The sequence below is a fragment of the Leiobunum rupestre genome, chromosome 7 (genome assembly GCF_980474605.1).
Source record: "Leiobunum rupestre chromosome 7, qqLeiRupe1.1.hap1, whole genome shotgun sequence".
Classification (NCBI taxonomy): Eukaryota; Metazoa; Arthropoda; class Arachnida; order Opiliones; family Sclerosomatidae; genus Leiobunum; species Leiobunum rupestre.
In genome coordinates, this window is record NC_143390.1 from 37,894,402 (window position 1) to 37,916,096 (window position 21,695).

General features: G+C 36.1%; 1 protein-coding gene across 6 annotated transcripts in view; it reads right to left on the reverse strand.

Moving 5' to 3' along the window:
- Positions 1-21,695, reverse strand: part of Asator (tau-tubulin kinase asator) — a 60,745-nt gene that overhangs the window by 17,512 nt on the left and 21,538 nt on the right. For all 6 annotated transcript variants that reach the window (XM_090154368.1, XM_090154367.1, XM_090154365.1 and 3 more), the window contains one exon: positions 2,716-3,035. In XM_090154368.1, the coding sequence (XP_090010494.1) occupies positions 2,716-3,035 (320 nt within the window). The remainder of the gene's footprint in view (positions 1-2,715; positions 3,036-21,695) is intronic.

Sequence of the window (21,695 nt, forward strand, 5' to 3'; positions counted from 1 at the left end):
ATAAGCGAATTATAAGGAAATATAGGAAACTAAATAAGCTAATTATAAAAAAATATAGAACACTAAATAGGAATAAAAAAGTAATTAAGCTATAAAAGTTTAACATTCGACTTACAATCAATCAAAATCGACGGGGAATCCTTTATTTTGAAGTATTTAAATGGAATAAAATTATCGAACGAAAACGAGGGTGTCGGACAAGCTAAACAAGACGAGTGTCAACGGAACGATCAATTTTCCGAATATCTTTACATTAGAATCTATGGGACGAGACAGGCACTCGTAAAGACCGGTAATGAGGTTTTTCTCGGCTGTACAAGAAACATCGGTGAACGAGGCGAAAAAAATCAATACACAGCGAGGAGTGAGAAAATGAGATTCCTTATATAAGCGTAATTGATTTCCGGGGAGAGGGGTAAATAGGTCGGCCCCACCTGGCAATACGGTCAGAGACGAAAAGACTTTTTACCGATATAAACCTAGGTTTCGCGTGACGTACTTTCCCCTTTATTTGAAGGCCGGCCTCATTCGGCTTTCCGCCATCACGTCTAGCTTTCGGGCGCTGGTGGCCATTTTGACCACATTTCGCGAGAAACCTTCCTTAAAGCGGGAAACCAATTTAGGCCTACTACAATGTAAAGCGAATTACCCGATGCTCTATAAAACGTGGGATGTTCTTTCTAAGGGTGATTGCGAGAGACGACGAGGGGGGGGGGGCTGAAAGGACCGTAAAATGCTAAAGCGGGGGGGGGGGATTAATCTAGGCGGAGTTTTGCAGACAGGTCTAGTACGAAACTGATTTCAACCATTAATAAAGTAGGACCAGAAGTATATAAGATATCGCTTAACGGCGGAAGTATTCGTCTAATGTTATTCGCTTAAAACGTGCATCTTCACGGGTTTTAGTTGATTTTTCTAAATTATTTTCAGAAGAAAATACGTGATTATACAGGGTGTTTCAATAGTTATGCAAAATTTTAAGGAGTTGTAAGGGTGAGTTGAGAAGTATGCCTGTTTTTTCCCATTTTCCTACGATGAGTGAAAAGAGTGCCAGAGAGCTTAAAAGTGTGGCCTACTAGCCCCTGGAAGTAGGCTGCAACAAGCGCAAAACCAAGCAGCAGGGACTTTAAATACTGTTTAAATTTACTTTTTTTACGATGGTTACCTCGATTTGTTTACAAAGTACTTTTTTACCTATCACACGACCACAAACCTTAATGTTCGCGTTTCCCTGCTGCTGGGTTTTGCGCTTGTTGCAGCCTACTTCCAGGGGCTAGTAGGCCACACTTTGAACATAGACTAAGAAAGGTTTCACAAGGACATTTCGCGCGTGAATTTAGGACCATGTAAAGTCTCAGCACGGGAGGGCGCCACGTATATCAAAATGCTGGTGCGAACCAAATTCGAAGGACTCAAATATTATTCTTATTAGCACGTGTTTTAGAAATCAGATGTGATACACGTGAGGTACTATATGGGTTTGAAAATAATATGCACGTGATCACCACTTTCTTAAAAATCCGCTGGGCGCGCGGCCGTTCGCACCATTAACGAAGTCGGGGGGTCTCGCGCCGCCGGTTATACAGGAAAAAGCTAAGGGGGGTCACACGCGAAATGTCCTTGTGAAACCTTTCTTAGTCTATGCTTTGAAGCTCTCTGGCGCTCTTTTAACTCATCGTAGGAAAATGGGGGAAAACAGGCATACTTCTTAACTCACCATTAAAACTCCTTACAATGTTTGCATCACCTTTTGTAGAGACTAACTACAGCTATTACATCGGGGAAAATACCTCTACGGATTAAAACCCGGTCACCAGAATGAAAAGGCAATAAAAGTCGCTAAATGACTTGGGCCTAGGGTGGTGCCTTGGGTAGCAGTCTAGCTGATTATTATTAATTATTATTAATAATTTCAACATTTTGTATTCTTAGGTGGAGTAACATAATCGGTCAATGTTAATTCCAGGGCCCCCACTCAAATTTTCAATTTTTTTTTATAGGAAAAACAGGATTATATTTCTAAAAATATAGGACTTTATAGCACTATAAATTATATGCTATTTAATTTACTAACTTTATGCATTTAAAAACAAAATCTATATTTAGATAAATAAATCAATGATTTTCACTTAAAAAAAACTATTTAACCATTTTATCAGAAAAATATACTAGTAGCTAACCATGTTAACAATAACAAAAGTATATACTAGAATGACTTTGTATAGGAATTTACCCTATAGCTAATTCTAGCAATTTAACTGACGTCGTGAGTGGCGGGATTTGAAATGGGCAAAATATCAAAATTTTAGGATTTTGCTAAAAATATAGGATATTGTAGGACATTTTTGAAAATATAGGATTTTATAGGAATTATAGGACCTCTGGGGGCCCTGTAATTCCTAATGCGGAATATGCCAGAAAATCTCACCTATTGGAAACTGCATCGGGTATGAGAAGGAACACGTTTCATTTTAATGTCATATAGATACTTCTCTAGTAAGATAGGTATTATATACTTCTGGTAGTGCTAGCCTTATGATTTTGTAATGCCATTAGGTTGATCATTAGTTCACTGCCTTCTCTAATACTAGAGAAGGCAGTGATTAGTTGGAGTGGGCGGTATAAATCTCTCTATTTTTGGAAGTTTAGCCGCGACCTTTGAACGTGATCGCGTACCGGTTTTCGGCGTTGGCTGATAATCGCGCCGGGTCTCACCTTGAAGTTTCTTGAGCACGGCCACCTCCATCTTGAGTACTTGTTTGGCCTGTTTGGCGGACTCGAGCTTGAGGGCGACCAGTTCGTGGGTGACCAAGTCCAGCCCCTCGTAAATCTCTCCGAATCCGCCGCCGCCGATCTTCTTGACCACTTTCCATCGCTCCTTGACGACATGTCCGGGCTGCAGCAGGTCTTCGCTGGTCATAGTGATCCGGAAACTGACGAAGTGATCCTCGGCGTCGACGTCCTCTTCGACCCCGCGGCTGCAGGCGCTACACTCCGACTCGACGCCCTCCTCATACGACCCATCGTAGATTATGCTAAAAGAAACCAACACACACCATTTATTCAATATATAGTACGATTACAGAGCGTGCTTGTTGATTTTTTTCAATTTTAAATTATTTTGATTTAAATAGGATTTTGGATTTTAATTGATTTTTTATTTTCATTATTTTTTATTTTCATTGATTTTTATTGTCATTAATTTTTTATTTTAAATAATTTATTATTTTCATTATTTTTTATTTTCATTATTTTTTATTTTCATTATTTTTCATTTAAGATTTAAATTTTTTGTTGTATTTGTTTTATTTTCATTGTTTTAATATTTTTTGTTGTATTTGTTTTATTTTCATTGATTTAAATTTTTTGTCGATTTTGTTTTGTTTTCGTTGATTTAAATTTTTTGTCGATTTTGTTTTGTTTTCGTTGATTTAAATTTTTTGTCGATTTTGTTTTATTTTCATTTTGTTTTTATAGAATTTTCTAAACATGTAATGCCTCTTCTTCTTGACAAATTGACAAATAATTAGCGTGTGGCGATCATTTGAACTATAAATTTATTTCATCTTAATTATATTTAATTACTGGTAATTAACTTATTTCAAATTGATATTTCTACATAAATATTTTTTTGTATATTTTCATATAATTGTCGATTTAAATCGCAATATAAACCACTTAGTCGCCCATTGTTAAAGGACACCTAGTCAAATGTCTCCAAAAATATCTAGGAATTAAAGGGAAAACGTTTCAGAATAATAGGATTAAAATATGGAAAGATAGTGCTTATAAAAGAAGTGATATTAATTTAAGCCAAGTTATAGAGGAAACTTTAAAATCTTCGCGTTATTCTCAATTTTCACGAGAGTCACGCGTTGGAAGAAAAATACCAAAGGATTTTTTTATTAGTCTGTAAACTTTTTAAAATTTTTATAAGTTGTATTTTAACCAAACGCTAAAAGAAAAATTGTGATGAAAAGGAACGAAGCTACGTCTGGGATTAGTATGATAATAAAGGAATAAGTTGGCTGGGACCCCGAGGCTTAAGATAATTTAAAATTAGCAAAATATAAATGAGTAAAAGAGGAAAAAAGAAACCCGTTGACTGGTTATCCATCAAGAGGATGAACATTTGGGCGAACTTCGCATTTATCACTTTCTTACTCTCCGGAGTAATTGATAGGGTTAATATTCGTATAAAAAGGGCTGCCAAATTGGACGCCTTTTTGTTGGTCTTGGATCAGCGTCTCTCGTAAACTCGCGTTCAATCTTATTATCTTTCGCGATAATTTAGAAGTTTTAGTAGAAAAGAAAGAGAGACGGGCGACAAAAAAATCCGGCATCGTCCGCGTAAAGTCTCCTTGTCTCCAAGGTCGCCTTTCGGAAACGCGGTTTGAAGTATTGCCTCGTAAATGGCTTCCTTTCAATGTCACCGTCTCAGCAACGACGGCAAGTTTTTTACCAAAACCAACCGTTACTTGGTGGTGTAAACAAGGCGGGTATACTCATACTATCGTCTTAAAACGGAGCGCCGGTATAATCGTAAACTTATAGACTCGGGGGAGAGAATCACGAATCCTCCTCCCACACCTTTTACATTTTGGAAGCGTTTATAAAAATAGACTTTTCAGCTCCTGGGTAAATTTGTTTTTGGCAATGTGTCGAATAACGGTGAAACCTTTATGGCTGATTCGTCCTTGATTTTTTAAACATCACCGAATCCGGCGGTTTGGTTTTAACCATGAAACATCTGTTTACGCTTTTATAAAATTGGGGATGTCTTTCAAATTTATTTTAGCGTTTTAGCGACGAAATGGGTGTCGAGCGAACGGAAATTGCGAAAGAGATTAAAAGGGTTCGGCGTTTGTAACGCGCGCGGAGTTCATGAAAGAAACGAGTGTTCATTTACGCCTTTTGTTTACGAGTCGATTAAAAGGACTACGACCGAAAAGCTTCCGAGAAGTTCAAACAACTTTCCAAGTATTCGAGAGTGAGACGGATCGAGATTGTTTGCTAAAAATAAAGAGCTTATACCGAGACGAAAATTAAACTGAGCCAAAAATGAATGTTTAATTGCAGAATCGTTAAGAGATAAGCTAATCAGTGTAAATCAAGGCTGTTTAAAGACGCGCATTATTTTATTTTATTGATTGTATAAAAGATCTTCGGTATAGAAATAATGTTTTATTGCGGATCGGGATCGAATATCAAATATTTTTATAGGTATATGTCAAAAAAAAATGGAGTACACTTAAAATGGCGAATAATTTAGTCGAATATTTTAGACCAAAACTCCGATCAAATACCAAATAGTATTTCGTATAATATTTCATATAAAATAATTTATTATTTATTTATTATTAATAATTAAGTCAAAAATGGCGTAAACGCTAGAGGTTGCTTGACCAGTTTACAAACTATTTGATAATATCAAATTCTATTTCCACACATTTTCGACTATTCGATCAGGAAAAACGAATATTCGATTTGATGTTTATTATTTGGCGACACCGATTCCTTTAACGCAATAATTTTAATATTACGATTTGATAATTACGTCAGATTATTATTTTGAAAAATGTCAAAGATACATTTTACATTACGCTTCTTAGAACAAACCGCCGAGAACAAATTGGAAGATATCAGTGTTAAAGTAGATTCGATTTTGGAATTTCTGAGAATGGGAGAAGGGTGGGCAAAACCCAAAAAAAAGGGGGGGGGGGTTAAGCTAGACAGACCATTTAGATGGCCCGAGATAAGATTTTTTTCACGTGGAAGAGAAATTTAGGGGAGACATATCTGCGGGTCGAAGAGAGAAGAGCGAGGTCGTCAGTTGGGCGGCTACTTTTCTCATTAGAGCCCCGAATATCTTGGCAGGGAAGCCAAGTTTACGGGCTCAAAGGAAGCGAAGCGTCACCTCCGGGGAGGAGACAGAAAGCAAGCTTTTTCCAGCAGCCAAATATATATGCTCTCGAGAAACAAATCCTCTAAGAATTAAACCGTCAACAACAATAACAATAGAGAAGAAGCACCCGACCTTTAAACGGGAACGTCTAGACCTTCGGAGAGTGGGCCCGGTTTCCGATAAAACAACAATTCGGGGCCCCGAGAGGGCCGTAATTACCGGAGCAGGGTTCATACTAAATTTTCGGAATTAAATTCCCTGACATTTCCAGATTTTCCCTGCCCAAATTGCCAAATTTTCCATGACCATTTTTGTAGAATAAATGAATGTTTTGAGGTAAAAATATTTTCTTTAAAAAATTTATTTGCCAGATTTCTTTGGGACCATTTTAAAATTCCCTGACTTTTCCCTGACCTTTTGGAGACATTTTAAAATTCCCTGAATTTTCCCTGACCTTTTAGAAACCTTTTAAAATTCCCTGACATTTCCTTGTCCTTTTGGAATAATTTTCAAATTCCCTGACTTTTCCCTGACCTTTTGGAATGATTTTTAAATTCCCTGACTTTTCCTTGACCTTTTGGAATCATTTTTAATACATCTTTATTTGCCTGATTTTTTGGAATCATTTTCAAATTCCCTGACTATTTACCTGACCATTTGGAATCATTTTCAAATTCCCTGACTTTTCCCTAACCTATTGGAAACATTTTCAAATTCCCTGACCCTTTGGAAACATTTTCAAATTCCCTGACCTTTTGGAAACATTTTCAAATTCCCTGACTTTTCCCTGACCCTTTGGAATAATTTTCAAATTCCCTGACTTTTCCAGGTTTTCCAGGTCGTGTACGAACCCTGTGGAGATAATTATTAGTTTATAGGAAGAAATTTGGGAGGGTTCAAACCCTATCCTATCCCTTAGGATGTACGAGCCCCGCTAATTTGTACCAGTATTTTTCGTCAAGCTAACTTGTCATTGCTATTCTAGTTTTCAAATGCTTCGGGAGTCCGGTCAGCCTCGGCAGATAAACAAGATGTCACGGACATTTAAGTACACACATTTCCCCCGATGTATTAACTATATTTTAAATATTAATTTTAAATGTGAACAAATTGCCAATCATCTTAACATTAACTTAACAAAACCAAAAGGAATTTTATTGAAAAATAATTTTTCGAGTTACCTAATTTTGGAAATAAGTTAGCGAAACGCGAACACGTTAATTTAAAGAGATAGTGACATAATTTTTTGCCCATATTTAATTTTTACATAAAATATATGAATATGCGTTGATAATAATTGTGGAAATAATGATTTTAATTAAATGTTACGCATTCACTATTAAATTTCAGTTCTTAAATGGATGGGTAGGCTTTCTCTGACGTCCCAAATGGGTTTAGAAATCTTTTTTCTCAAGCTCGCGCGCGAACAGGACGCTTTAGCCGGCTTGACTTCTCGTGAAAGAATGACGTAGAGACTGGGTAAAGACCGTAAAGTTTAAAGGAAGCCAACATAACCCAAAATTTTAAATTAAATTTTCATACTTAAATAGCTTTTAAAGTACTATAACATATATATTTTCGGAATCAGGACCTAAAACGCTATCTTATGAAGAACACTAAATTAAAAAATTAAATTGTTTCCCTAGCTGACACTATCTCTTTAAATTAATTTTTAGAGTTACCTGATTTTGCAAATAAGGTAGCGAAACATGAACGCGTTAATTAAAATTAATTTTATCGAAAAATGAATCGAGTTACCTTGTTTTGGAAATGAGGTAGCGACACGCGAATGAATTTTTTTGGAGTTAGATGGCGCCTGAGTCAATTGATAAGAATTCCAATTATCACAATAGCGCGTACGCGGGTCGGTTGGGTCCCGCGAATTAACCAAAAATCTCACTTAAAATTAAAATTTGTTAATGCAAACGTAGTTCACCAATAATCAGTACTAACTAAAAATATAATTTACAACAAAGTCGGTCTTAATTTAAAAAAGTTATGTACATTTTAAGTCGAAAATAGCCAGAAATTAAATCGCCAACAAATACTAAAAAATGTGCAAATGCCCCACTTCCGGGGCCCCAATCTCACAAATGTTAGCAATGCCGGCGAGGACATGATATTTGAAATTTATTGACGTATCATGGGTTTTTGTACCGCTAACCAAGGACAGTAGATACAGGGACGAGAAAGTGTATTGGCGGCCTCTGTTGGAATATCTCACCTAAAACGACCTAAACGCGAGGAGAGTTAGTTGTAAACAAAAAAATGGCGGTCACCTATTTTAGCGGTTCTTGACGAGGCTTTAGTGTTCAAAACAAATGGGCATTTTTTTATTTACGCTCGTAGTTTTATTTTTAATTTAACATCAAAATGGTAAAAACTAACTACAATAATACTGTCCATGGTGAACCACGTCTTAACAATGGCCGCGGTTTGTTTACATCTAACTCCCCGTGAATATGAAGACGTTTAAAATCAATTTTTTCCCCCTGCTTTCTCGACCCTGTATCTACTGTCCGGTAGTCGGTCATTTTGTACAAAGGTAAAAATGTACAAGATAAACATGTACATCAAAAGGGTAAAAATGTACAAATTTTTATTAAAAACAATTACAAAATCGTTTACACGTCGGGGTTTCCAAACCGAATATTTTTACTAACACCGTTTTCTTTTTTTGTAAATATTCGTCTGTTAAAGAATATAAACGCTTTTGGAGCTCGTCGTACTGTTTTCTATTGCGTCTTGTGTTTTGAATACCACGTTCGTCATCCAAAATTCTTTTATGTACTCTTGCCTCGATTTTCTGGAGATTTTCTATAAGTGTCCACACAGTTGGATGATTGTGTCCCACTAGTCTGGCAAACCCGTTATTCCAACCCTCGGAAACGTTATTTGTGCGTGGGGTACAGTCTGTGGTCGCTTTGTGGCAGTTCCAACTGTTAGGAGGAAAAAGCGGCGGTGTTCTTCGTACGCGGAAGCGAATAAGATTTTGGTGGTGGCGGATTTTACGTAGTTTACCGGAAATCGACAGTTATAGAATTGGGATTAGCTTCACAGCGGTCTAGGATTACATTGAAAAGTTCCTCGTAAGATGACACCGTCATTCGTTGCATAAGTGCGAACAGTAAAGGGCACCGGTCTCTTCCGATTTCGGCGTGAATTACGTACAGCTGAGCAAATAAATGAGGTGAAACTCCGAAAGTGCCATCCATAAACCAATTCTTAGCCGTACTAAGAACGAAGCATAATTATGCTAGAGCTTTTATATACTTAGTATTAAAAAATAATAATATGCTAGAGCTTTTTATATACTTAAAAAAATAATTTTTTTCTCGATGGTCATTTTTACCGTGTAACTTTAAACACATGTACATGTTTACCATGTAAATTTTTTCCTAGGAAATTTTTTTTTATACAATTATACCTTTGTACATTTTCACCTAGAATCCTACTGTCCTTGCGCTAACGTACCGCGAGGAATCGTGCGAACTCCATACGTGAAACCATAAGTCTATAATATTTTTCTATAATCTTGTCCCTTTGGGGAATATTTTACTGATAGCTAGTAACGGAGTGACGTCATCACAACTTGGAATAATAATATATATAGTAAGCTTATATTATTAATCCAAGATCACAAGAAGATAATCTCCCCTAGCGATCGAGGCGCTGTCAAAGGCTTCGTGTGACGCGGGAACAAGCGGACTCAAAACGGCGACGAACTCCATTATTCTAGGGGGAAACGGATAAATTAAAGGGAGTATAACCTTTATCGGAATTTAGGGGGGAAATTTTTCCATTCCTCCCAGGCGCCTAAGATAAAAAATCATAGGAATATTTTTGGAATAATAAATAAGAATTTTTTACCACGAATATTCTTACTGAATGCGGATCAAGTCGATATTTAATAGATAGTTAGGGAAAACTACAAGAAGAAAATATATTTCAAATAGCACGTTTATGACTTAACTATTTACGTAATCATTGATATATAGTTAATTCACTACTTACGATGCTTTTGTTTAAAAATATAACGGGGAAATCAGCGGGGTTATGACCTTAAACCCAAATATACAAGTAGATTTCTAGTATAAAGTATAGGTCATTAGCAGCGTGCTATAGAGGTTTTATCTGGAAATCATCCTATTTCACCGTAGCGCGTCATGTGGATTTTTGAGTAAGCTTAGTGCACCCTACCAAACACGTAGGGTTATGATCCCTTTAAGCGGCAAAATTTCAATTAATCATAAAAAAATCGATTAACTATTTATTTATGGATATTATTCGCGACTATTATTTACGATTTAATATGCAACAAATAAGTTTTTATTCGGATAAGGATATAAAAGAAATGAACCAAAAATTTTCTTCTCCGAACGCCGAGCCCTAATTAATGCAGTCTGTCTTGTGAATAGCTCTCAGTAAAATGTAACAATATTATACACTCTCGAAAGTGACGCGACACAAACTAAAGTGAATTATTCAATGAAAGTATCCGCGTTTGAGAGCGGCAGTTGATATAGTTATTTAGAAGGAGGGCTACGCTCGGAAAGAGCAACAACGCTCCGTCAGTGACGCTTCGGGAGTGAGAGGCGCGTCTACTTTCTCATCCACGTGTACTTCCGAGCTGTATTACAAGTCATCTATTATTTCTCGCGGACGTCCAAGAGTGCTGTCGAGAATCGCTTCGGACAAAACCCAGAGGACTGAGACTTCAGATGATTAAAAAAAATTTCAAGACGAATTACGAATTTTATACTTTTAAACAGGGTTGTCAGTGTTTTAAATGAAATGATTTAATGAAATATATAATTTAAATCACCTATTAAACTTATTTATGTAGTTTCAGTAGAATTGTCAGTTCAGAGTAATTTTAGTTACAAGTAGTAATGAAATTAATTAAGATTTATTTAAATTTTAGTTTACATTACAGCTGCACGGAAATTATTAATTAATTTGTCTAGAAAAAAGTACTTAAATGTTTATAAATCAACAAAATAAAAAATAATATTTTTTTGCAAAAACTTAAAAAATCAACAACCTTTGGGCCTTCTGCAGTGCCGTAACTAGACATTCGCGGGCTTGAAATAAGAGCGATTTTATAAATAATTGTTATCGAAATGATTTCCTTTTAAGATAACGCGTTTAATTAAATTAAAAATAAATGTAAACATATAAAGTATTTTAAAAGAATTAAAATATTTATTTCTATTTTACTTTTAATCATCTACAAGAAAAAAATTCTTTTTGTCTTGTCCTTTTGGAAATTGTTTTGATGCATTTAAAGTGATAATTTAAGTAAAATAAGTTAGAGTTCATTTAATTTGATATAAAAGAAATATTAATAATTAAAGACGAAGAGCTGATTGTAAAATTACCGGTAGCATTCACGGTTTGCGTGTGGACTTAATTTAAGCTTCATTAAGCCTTTTCAATCTCAAATGTTAGAGGGTTAGTTACCCCTATTCTAGCTGTTCTTCTAATCGAGGACCATCTTTTTAAGCTACCTCGAATTTTTTTTTCGTATATTGGAACGAAATGAGGAAGGTAAGACCTAAAACATTAGTAAACTTCAAAATGAAGGACGACCCTAACCTATAACTGGGAACGCCGCAACACAACTGTTATTGTTCGGCAAAAAGTGTTTCCCGAAGGCGGCTTCGGACTCTTCCACTAGGTGGCGTCCTCTTCGGCCGAGACGAAAAAGTCATTACGGATCAGAGTATACTGAGAAGAGCCACCGCAAATAAAAACGCCAGAGGGAGCGGTGAGCGAGAGGGGCCGGGAACGGATATAAATCGATTGTCACGGGCGAGAGGGCGAAAAATGAGCGGCCATCGGCGTATCGAAGTACGGACACCTCGGGATTGCCCACTTTCACGGCCACCAATTACGACCCTCAAAGCCGAATCCGCGCCAAGGCCTCGAGTCGAGACGGAGTCTCAAAGGCCGCGCGAGGGATGGTCGAAGGATGACGTCGCCGGATAGTTCCCCGTACCACTCGGAACTACGAAGACACCGATCAATATCCTGACGTATACGTCCGAGATTCTTCTTAATCGCGATACTTAATCCAAATTTGTCATATTTCCTACAGCGCGAAAGGAAATCAAAATGGCGCTTTCGATGGATCGGACGCGAAAAGAGTCCGCTTCTGGGTTTTCGTCCATGAAATCCCCTTGCCCAATAAATTTTCAAGATTCGATCCGAGGGGCGAATGTAAGAAAGAGGGATCTGATTCAACATCCCTTTTTTATCTTCTCCCGATAGTGGCGTGATGCGGGGGTACGAGGCTTAAGAAATGTCACAGTTTTTCCCCGGAATAGCTAAGAGCAGGAGGAGGAAAAAGGACGTTGTTCCATCGGGCTTGTTGAGAGTTATTCAGTAAGTAAACTGTCATCTCCGTCTGTCCCTCTGTCGAGCGATTCGATTATTTCGCATCCGTCTTTTAGGACAACTCTAAAATACACGTGGCGCACTCGGGACTTTATTTGAGAGCCTCAGGCTTTGGATGGCCCAGTCTGACCTCAACGGTCATGTCACTTACTACTTCATGTTTTCTAGCAAATAAACCAAGCTTCCACGTTATATCTTAAAGGACAACGAAATACCGCGTAAAACACGTCAAACCTTGGTCTCTATTCGGGGTTCGTACAAAATTTCCGGAGGTAAATTCCCTGACATTTCCAGGTTTTCCTTACCATTTTTGTAGAATAAATGAATGGTTTGAGGTAAAAATCTTGAAAAATATTTTCTTTCAAAAATTTATTTGCCTGATTTTTTTGGGATCATTTTAAAATTCCCTTAGAGCAAAACACGAGAACCACCAATGGTCCAGAGAGTGAGGAGTAAAAACGCGAACAAGTAAAGAGACCAAGAAGTGGGGGAGAAAACTAAGCTTTATTGGGGAAAAATATGCAGTACACTTAAAAATAAAGGTTTATAAAACGACCAAAATTGGACTTTTAATTTATTTCAAACCATTTGGTTACTAAAAACAGTCTAATCAATTATTTTAGACCCATTTTACTCTTTTATGTTTAATACAATACCTTTTGGGGTATTGAAAAGGAACGAGACCTAAGAATAAACCTTTTCCAGTCCTGGTGGTAAAGGTATAAAAAAGTTATGTTTTAACATTTAGTCCTTTTGAATACCCATTTAATTTCCTTAAACGAAGAAAAAAATGATTTGGACCAATTTCGAGACTAGTATTTGAATACTAAGTTATTTATTTTTTTAATATTTTCTTTAAAATAACATAATGCGAAGATATTTCAATCACCAGGATTATTTAACTAAGGTGAAGTCTTTAAAAATTTTATAACAGATTTTAAATATAGGGGATATTGATTAAGGCGTCAAACTATGATAACCCAAATATAGGCACTCAAGAATTCGTGCAATGTGTATAGCAGGTACTTTACGTGATCAACTCTCTTCGTTCAGAGACTTCAGGGACGCTCTTTCGGCTATTTCCCCCGAGCGAAAACCAGCCTAATCTGGTCATGGTAATGGTTAATAAATTGACTCGTATTGAATAATCACAAAAATTAAATAAATAAGGGCCTATAAAGGACTGAAAATAAAGTTAAAAAGGATTAACTTCTTACTGTTTATGAAGTGAAATGGATAAAATAGTGTAAAATAAGTACTTAAAAACTCCACAAAAGGGCTGACTTTGGGGAGCAGAAGGTTTAATTATGGTTTATGATAAAACCCTGAATGGTCTTAAATATTGGAAAAAGTTTTAAGCACTTTAAAGGTCTAAAATAAAACCTTTATTTTTAACAGTGTACTTTCGCCTTGAAGGCCGAAGTACCGCATATTTTTCCCCAATAAAGCTTAGTTTTCTCCCCCACTTCTTGGTCTCTTTACTTGTTCGCGTTTTTACTCCTTAAAATTCCCTTACTTTTGAGGACCATTTTAAAATTCCCTGACTTTTCCCTGACCTTTTGGAAACCTTTCAAAATTCCCTGACTCTTCCCTGACCTTTTTTAAACCTTTCAAAATTCCCTGACTTTTCCCTGGCCTTTTGGAGAAATTTTAAAATTCCCTGACTTTTCCCTGATCTTTCCCTGACCTTTTGGAAACCTTTCAAAATCCCCTGACTTTTCCCTGACCTTTTGGAAACCTTTTATAATTCCATGACTTTTCCCTGACCTTTTGGAAACCTTTTATAATTCCATGATTTTTCCCTGACCTTTTGGAAACCTTTCAAAATCCCCTGACTTTTCCCTGACCTTTTGGAAACCTTTTATAATTCCATGATTTTTCCCTGACCTTTTGGAAACCTTTCAAAATCCCCTGACTTTTCCCTGACCTTTTAGAAACCTTTTAAAATTCCATGACTTTTCCCTGACCTTTTAGAAACCTTTTAAAATTCCATGACTTTTCCCTGACCTTTTAGAAACCTTTTAAAATTCCATGACTTTTCCCTGACCTTTTGGAAACCTTTCGAAATTCCCCGACTTTTCCCTGACCTTTTGGAAACCTTTCAAAATTCCCCGACTTTTCCCTGGCCTTTTGGAAACCTTTCAAAATTCCCTGACTCTTCCCTGACCTTTTTTAAACCTTTCAAAATTCCCTGACTTTTCCCTGGCCTTTTGGAGACATTTTAAAATTCCCTGACTTTTCCCTGACCTTTTGGAAACCTTTCAAAATCCCCTGACTTTTCCCTGACCTTTTGGAAACCTTTTATAATTCCATGATTTTTCCCTGACCTTTTGGAAACCTTTCAAAATCCCCTGACTTTTCCCTGACCTTTTAGAAACCTTTTAAAATCCCATGACTTTTCCCTGGCCTTTTGGAAACCTTTCAAAATTCCCCGACTTTTCCCTGGCCTTTTGGAAACCTTTCAAAATTCCCTGACTCTTCCCTGACCTTTTTTAAACCTTTCAAAATTCCCTGACTTTTCCCTGGCCTTTTGGAGACATTTTAAAATTCCCTGACTTTTCCCTGACCTTTTGGAAACCTTTCAAAATCCCCTGACTTTTCCCTGACCTTTTGGAAACCTTTTATAATTCCATGATTTTTCCCTGACCTTTTGGAAACCTTTCAAAATCCCCTGACTTTTCCCTGACCTTTTAGAAACCTTTTAAAATCCCATGACTTTTCCCTGACCTTTTGGAAACCTTTCGAAATTCCCCGACTTTTCCCTGGCCTTTTGGAAACCTTTCAAAATTTCCTGACTTTTCCCTGACCTTTTAGAAACCTTTTAAAATTCCATGACTTTTCCCTGACCTTTTAGAAACCTTTTAAAATTCCATGACTTTTCCCTGACCTTTTGGAAACCTTTCGAAATTCCCCGACTTTTCCCTGGCCTTTTGGAAACCTTTCAAAATTCCCCGACTTTTCCCTGGCCTTTTGGAAACCTTTCAAAATTCCCTGACTCTTCCCTGACCTTTTTTAAACCTTTCAAAATTCCCTGACTTTTCCCTGGCCTTTTGGAGACATTTTAAAATTCCCCGACTTTTCCCTGACCTTTTGGAAACCTTTCAAAATCCCCTGACTTTTCCCTGACCTTTTGGAAACCTTTTATAATTCCATGATTTTTCCCTGACCTTTTGGAAACCTTTCAAAATCCCCTGACTTTTCCCTGACCTTTTAGAAACCTTTTAAAATCCCATGACTTTTCCCTGACCTTTTGGAAACCTTTCGAAATTCCCCGACTTTTCCCTGGCCTTTTGGAAACCTTTCAAAATTCCCCGACTTTTCCCTGGCCTTTTGGAAACATTTTAAAATTCCCTGACTTTTCCAGGTCGTGTACGAACCCTGCTATTGTAAAACGTCACGTAGTCCATCATCTATATGGTTTGAAAGTGGATCGAACGAACCGCAAAAACGATACGTAATATAAATGAGTTAGGCACAAGGCTCGATATTTCCTATCGATTTATGTATCATTTACAACCTTTTCCCAAGGGGTTTCCGAGAAATCAAATACCAATGTTACGGATCAACGATCGACCACATGGTTATTGCCAACCGAGATTTTACGCCGGAGTGAAAAGTTTGAAATTTTTACGTTTTTCCAAATTATTCGCTTCCAATTATTACAGTAACTACACCATAAACTATTAGCAGAATGTCGGTGTATTTAGGACGTTTGCTGTTACATTTTTTACTCAGTTATAAGGGTAATCGGTGTAAATGGGAAATAAACCCGTCTGATTGGTTTGAATTGTAGTATATTCCGCCACTTCAAATTGGGTTAGCTAATGGAACAAAATAACGCTCTTACGATATATTCGTCAGAGCATTTAGGTTACGTCATATGGGACAATATCTTTACTCTAAATACCCCGGAGAGACGAATTATTTCCGCTTACGCTCTATCGATTGATATACCATCAGAAAATCCTGTCTTACCACTTTAAGATATATCAAATGCCTAATTTTAAGGGCTCGCGATTGCCGAAATTGATATTGGTATCGAGATAAGGCACTGCTATGGTTCGATATAGGGAACTAATACCAATTACATTTATTATCAAGTCCCATTGGGGATAAAATTGAAGTTTCGTAGAAGCTAGCGTCGCGGTGTATCGCCACCTCCTCCACCAACTACAAGCCTTCATCCACTCCAGATAGAAGTGATAAGGTTAAGAATCAAGACATGGCCGCGTTATCATAAGCGGCGAGGCTACGGCGGAGGAATACACCGCTTTTAAACTCTCGTAAGAAAAAGTAGTGCTACCATAAAAAGAAACTTCTAACTAGGTAAAACACGTCTGACACGAAACACGAAAACAATGAAAATGGAATAAAGTACGAAGGCATATTTTCCAGCGGATGGCTTCTCCCTGAACACGAGAGTAGGGCGTGTGGAATACTTCTACAGGCGTTTTTAGACCAGTGGACCTATTTTCACGAAAGCTTTTTTTAATTTTAATTAAAAACGATTTGTTTATAAAAAATTTAATTTATTGAATTGATTATTTTTAAGCCATTAATGTTTCTTTCCGGCCTAAATGGTTCATACTTCGCTCATATTGGTAACGGAAAGGAAAATTGAAATATTCGTTATTTTTTGTTTTGCTTCGAAACTAATTAAAAACCAATTTTTTAAAAATCGCTCACACTTTTCTTAATGTTTTAAAATATAAATATTATTTATATATTTTTTAATTTAAATAAAAACGATTTATTTATAAAAAAATTATTTGTTGAAATAATTGATTATTTTTAAGCCATTAATGTTTCTTTCCAGCCTAATAGGTTCATACTTCGCTACGGAAAGGAAAATTGAAATATTCGTTATTATTTGAATTGCTTTGAAACTATTTTTTGTCATTTTTACCACCACTGTATTAATTTAATAAATCAATGATTTAATTAAAGAGCAAATTTATTCAAATCCCCCCCATGTTTTAAAATATAAATATTATTTTTATTAATTTCAGAACTTCATATAGGCATATTCAACAACTGCTTTGTAAAATTTAATTAAGGTAATTGTTTAAAATTCCGCCGACCAAAATGTACGAACGTTTCCAATTGCGGGTACACGGACGGACAGAGGCGGGGATATGAATACAGCCAGTTTCTCAGCGCCTTCCTTTCTCGCGATATCGACCCGTCTCTGCCTGTATACGTCAAACAAGCCTCGCCTTTGATCAAGTATAGTCCTTCTCCAGGTCACGTTCGCCGTATTAAGATATTCGAGCTCTCCTGGCACTTTCATCAAAAGAGGATATCGATAGACAGTAACTTCTAAGCAACTAGCGGGTAACGAAGAGCGGGCTTTTGTATATTCCCCCGTTCTTCAATTCCGTCAGATGTAAAGGCCCGAGCAACCGGGAACGAGGTTAGAGCCGCGAGTTTAGGGTTGCGGTCGTAGGAACTCTATCCGACTGAGGTAAATTTATTCGCCTTTGGACAACTGTTTCGCCGTGGCGCTCAGAGCGACGAATTTATCAGAGTTTAGGCTCCAAAAAGAGGAATCGAAATGTATATTTAGAGATTGGAAAGGAATTTTGTTCGTTTCAATTTGAATGGGTTTCCTTCGGCACAGATTGAGAATGAGTGGGACGACTCAGGGGCGATTCGAACGGTAACGAATTGAATGGGCCGGCGTAGTGCCCAATATTTGGCCCTCCAGAGTCCCATTGACGACGCCAACCAAAATATAATATATACAAACAGACACCTTTCAGATGATAACTCTACATTTCCTACACGCGAACTAAACGGGGACCTCTAATGGCGTTTTCAGACCACCGCCAAAAGCTTTTAGCAACTTCAAATATTTTTCAAACATTTCTTTCGACAATTAATGAAGAAAGACGGAAACGTTGGCAGAAATGATTAGGTAAATTACTTCAAATAAATGGAAATCACATAAATTGTCAGATATCAAAGGAAAACACCGAAAAATTGGGATAAATCAAAGGAAAACACAAAAAAATATTAAAAATCCAAGGAAAACACCCAAACAAAATTAGATATTAAAGGAAAGCACCGAGAAATTGTAAAAAATCCAAAGAAAGCACCCAAACAAAATTAGATATTAAAGAAAGCACCGATAAATTGTAAAAAATCAAAAGAAAACACAAAAAAAATTAGAAATTAAAGGAAAGCACCGAGAAATTGTAAAAAATCAAAAGAAAACACCCAAAAAAATTAGATATTAAAGGATAGTACCGATAAATTGTAAAAAATCAAAGGAAAACACCCAAAAAAAAATAGAAATCAAAGGAAAGCCCCGATAAATTGTAAAAAATCAAAGGAAAACACCAAATAAAATGAGAAATTAAAGGAAAACACCGTTAAATTGTGAGAAATCAAAGAAAAGCACCGATAAAAATTGAGAAATAAAAGGGAAACACCGATAAATTGTGATATATCAAAGGAAAGCGCCTTTAGAAACATTGTGAGAAATCCGAGAATATTTTTCGGAAATCAGTAATCAGGTATACAATTTTACGAATTACTAACTCCTCGATGACCAAGGGTTATACTAGAACCAAGTCCAATTTGGGGTATAGGTTCCATCATAATTTCATAATAAATCCTATCCAATTCGGTTACATTGAAGAGTAAATTTCGTAAAGGTATTCTTTAAATGCCAACTTAGCAGAATAGATGGCAACAGAGGTAAGGGGCGCGAAAAAAAATGAACCGAACGAAGTTGAAATTGAGTGGCCTAATTTAAAATCGAAGATATTACGCGGATTCATCTTTTTAATCTTACTTTTACGTCATCCTTTAACCATTTTAGAAATTATATAATGTTATCGTAGATTTTAAAACATTATAAGGGCTAAAACTAAATACGTCATACGTATGGTTTATTGTAGTACTTACGACTATATATACAGGGTGTTTCAAAGAGTGATGCAAAAGTTTTAAGGAGTTGTAGGGGGTGAGTTGAGAAGTATGCCTGTTTTTTCCCCAATTTCCTACGATGAGTTAAAAGAGCGCCAGAGAGCTTCAAAGTGTGGACTACTAGCCCCTGGAACTAGGCTGCAACAAGCGCAAAACCAAGCAGCAGGGACTTTAAATACTGTTTAAGTTTACCTTTTTACGCTGGTTACCTCGATTTTTTTTAAAAGTCCTTTTTTAACCTATCACACGAACCTAGAGGTCGGGGATGATTAACTTTTATTCAATAGATAAAGCTCTTAAAATTATTCGTAAAACGTTTTGATCAAGTAATTTATATTTCTGTATTATCCGATTAATTTTTTGATAAATTTGTAAAATTAATCAGAAAAACGACGTTTTTTTCGATAAAAAGATAAAATTTTACGACTAATACATGTTTTTTAATAATTTTCCGAAATATTAACCTTTAAATTTCTTGGTTTACATTTTTTTCCCGAACAAAATAAATTTAAACATGGATAATGATTAACCGTCCTCGACCTCTACACGAACCCAAACCTTAATGTTCGCATTTCCCTGCTGCTTGGTTTTGCGCTTGTTGAAGCCTAGTTCTAGGGGCTAGTAGGCCACACTTTGAAGCTCTCTGGCGCTCTTTTAACTCATCGTAGGAAATTTTAGAAAAAACAGGCATACTTCTCAACTCACCCCTACAACTCCTTCAAATTTTTGCATAACCTTTTGATATATATATATATATATATATATATATATATATATATATATATATATATATATATATATATATATATATATTCCGTTCTGGCTATTACGGGCAAGCTATTACAACAGGGCAATTGAGGAAGTTGGCCCAAGATTAATCTAACTTTAAATTAAGTTTTAATTAAAAATAATATATATATATATATATATATATATATATTATTTTAATATTATTTTTAATTAAAACTTAATTTAAATGTAATTAATCTTGGGCCAACTTCCTCAATTGCCCTGTTGTAATAGCTTGCCCGTAATAGCCAGAACGGAATTACGACTTCAGTACGCGACTAGGTTAAGACATCACTGAGGGCTACTTAATGGGGGATACGATGCACCTAATTACCTCGTAACTAAACGAAGGACATGGTTCCAGTACCGCGGCGCGTAGCTACGATTAAAAATATTTCGTTTCTCTAACATTAAAAAATTCGTTTTTGTACTTGGGTTTTTTATAGCCTTAATACACGCGAGTGGAATACCAAATAAAAAGGTAATTTACTAAGATTAATTAATTAAAATGTTGCCTGTACGCGATATAGGAAACGGGGTCAAACTGACCCGCGAATATTTAAATTACTTTTTCAATTTAGAAACATTTACCGCAATTTACAAAGAATGTTTTGCCAGTGAAGATATGAAATAGAGTAGTTGATTTTCAAAAATAAAAAAATTAAACTTTTTAAGGGTTTTTATTTTGAATTAGTCTAGAGGTTTAGGTTTACTTTTCGGTTCGAAAAAATGAAGCGAAAATGCCGCGACATTTAAATTTGATAACAATATTAAGCTAATCATGGAGTGAAAACCTTTTTTATCTCTTTTTCCGGAAAAAAGGCCTCGTTAATTTTCGGAAAATTTTCCGAATTACAGCTGAAATAATTCAAGCGGAAAATACATTAATTTCATCGTGGAACGAAGCGAAAAGCGAACATTGGACGCTCTCCGTCTTATTATTTTCCAGAGGATTAACTCGTCCTGAAAACTGCAGCCGGCTCTTGACTTCAACTATATAGAACGACATGTCGCTTATGCTCTTCAAGATTAACAGAGGATCCAGGAGAATCAGAGCCACGACAGAGAGCATTCACGGAGGAATATTGGACGATGGACTTAATGATAAGACCGCGTTATTAGCCATTATTCCAGTAGCGAACAAATCCAACAATAATGATGAAACGCGTAGGACCATGCTGGCGATACAGCTGGGATCGCTTTAATCAGTGGAGATATGACGCTCTAGTTAGAAAGCGAGTAGTCTATGCGAACGTCGCGTCTATACGTTTTCTATTGGGGACTTAATCTGTCTAACGATTTTAAAGTTATGTCAACATTTTCATAATCGGAAATGCTTTTCCAGGGTTGCCACAGTTTTTACAAATTCAAATTTTCCAGGTTTTTCCTGACTTATTTTGTGGCAAAATGTTTTATTTGTTTAACCTAAATTTAAGTAAAGGTTTCCTATTTACAATCGAAATTTAATTCCTTGACATTTCCCTGATTTTTAGACTAATTCTTAAAATTCCCTGCCATTTCCCCGATTTTTAGACTAATTCTTAAAATTCCCTGACATTTCAGCGATTGTTAGACTAATTCTTAAAATTCCGTGGCATTTCCCTGATTTTTAGACTAATTCTTAAAATTCCGTGGCATTTCCCTGATTTTTAGACTAATTCTTAAAATT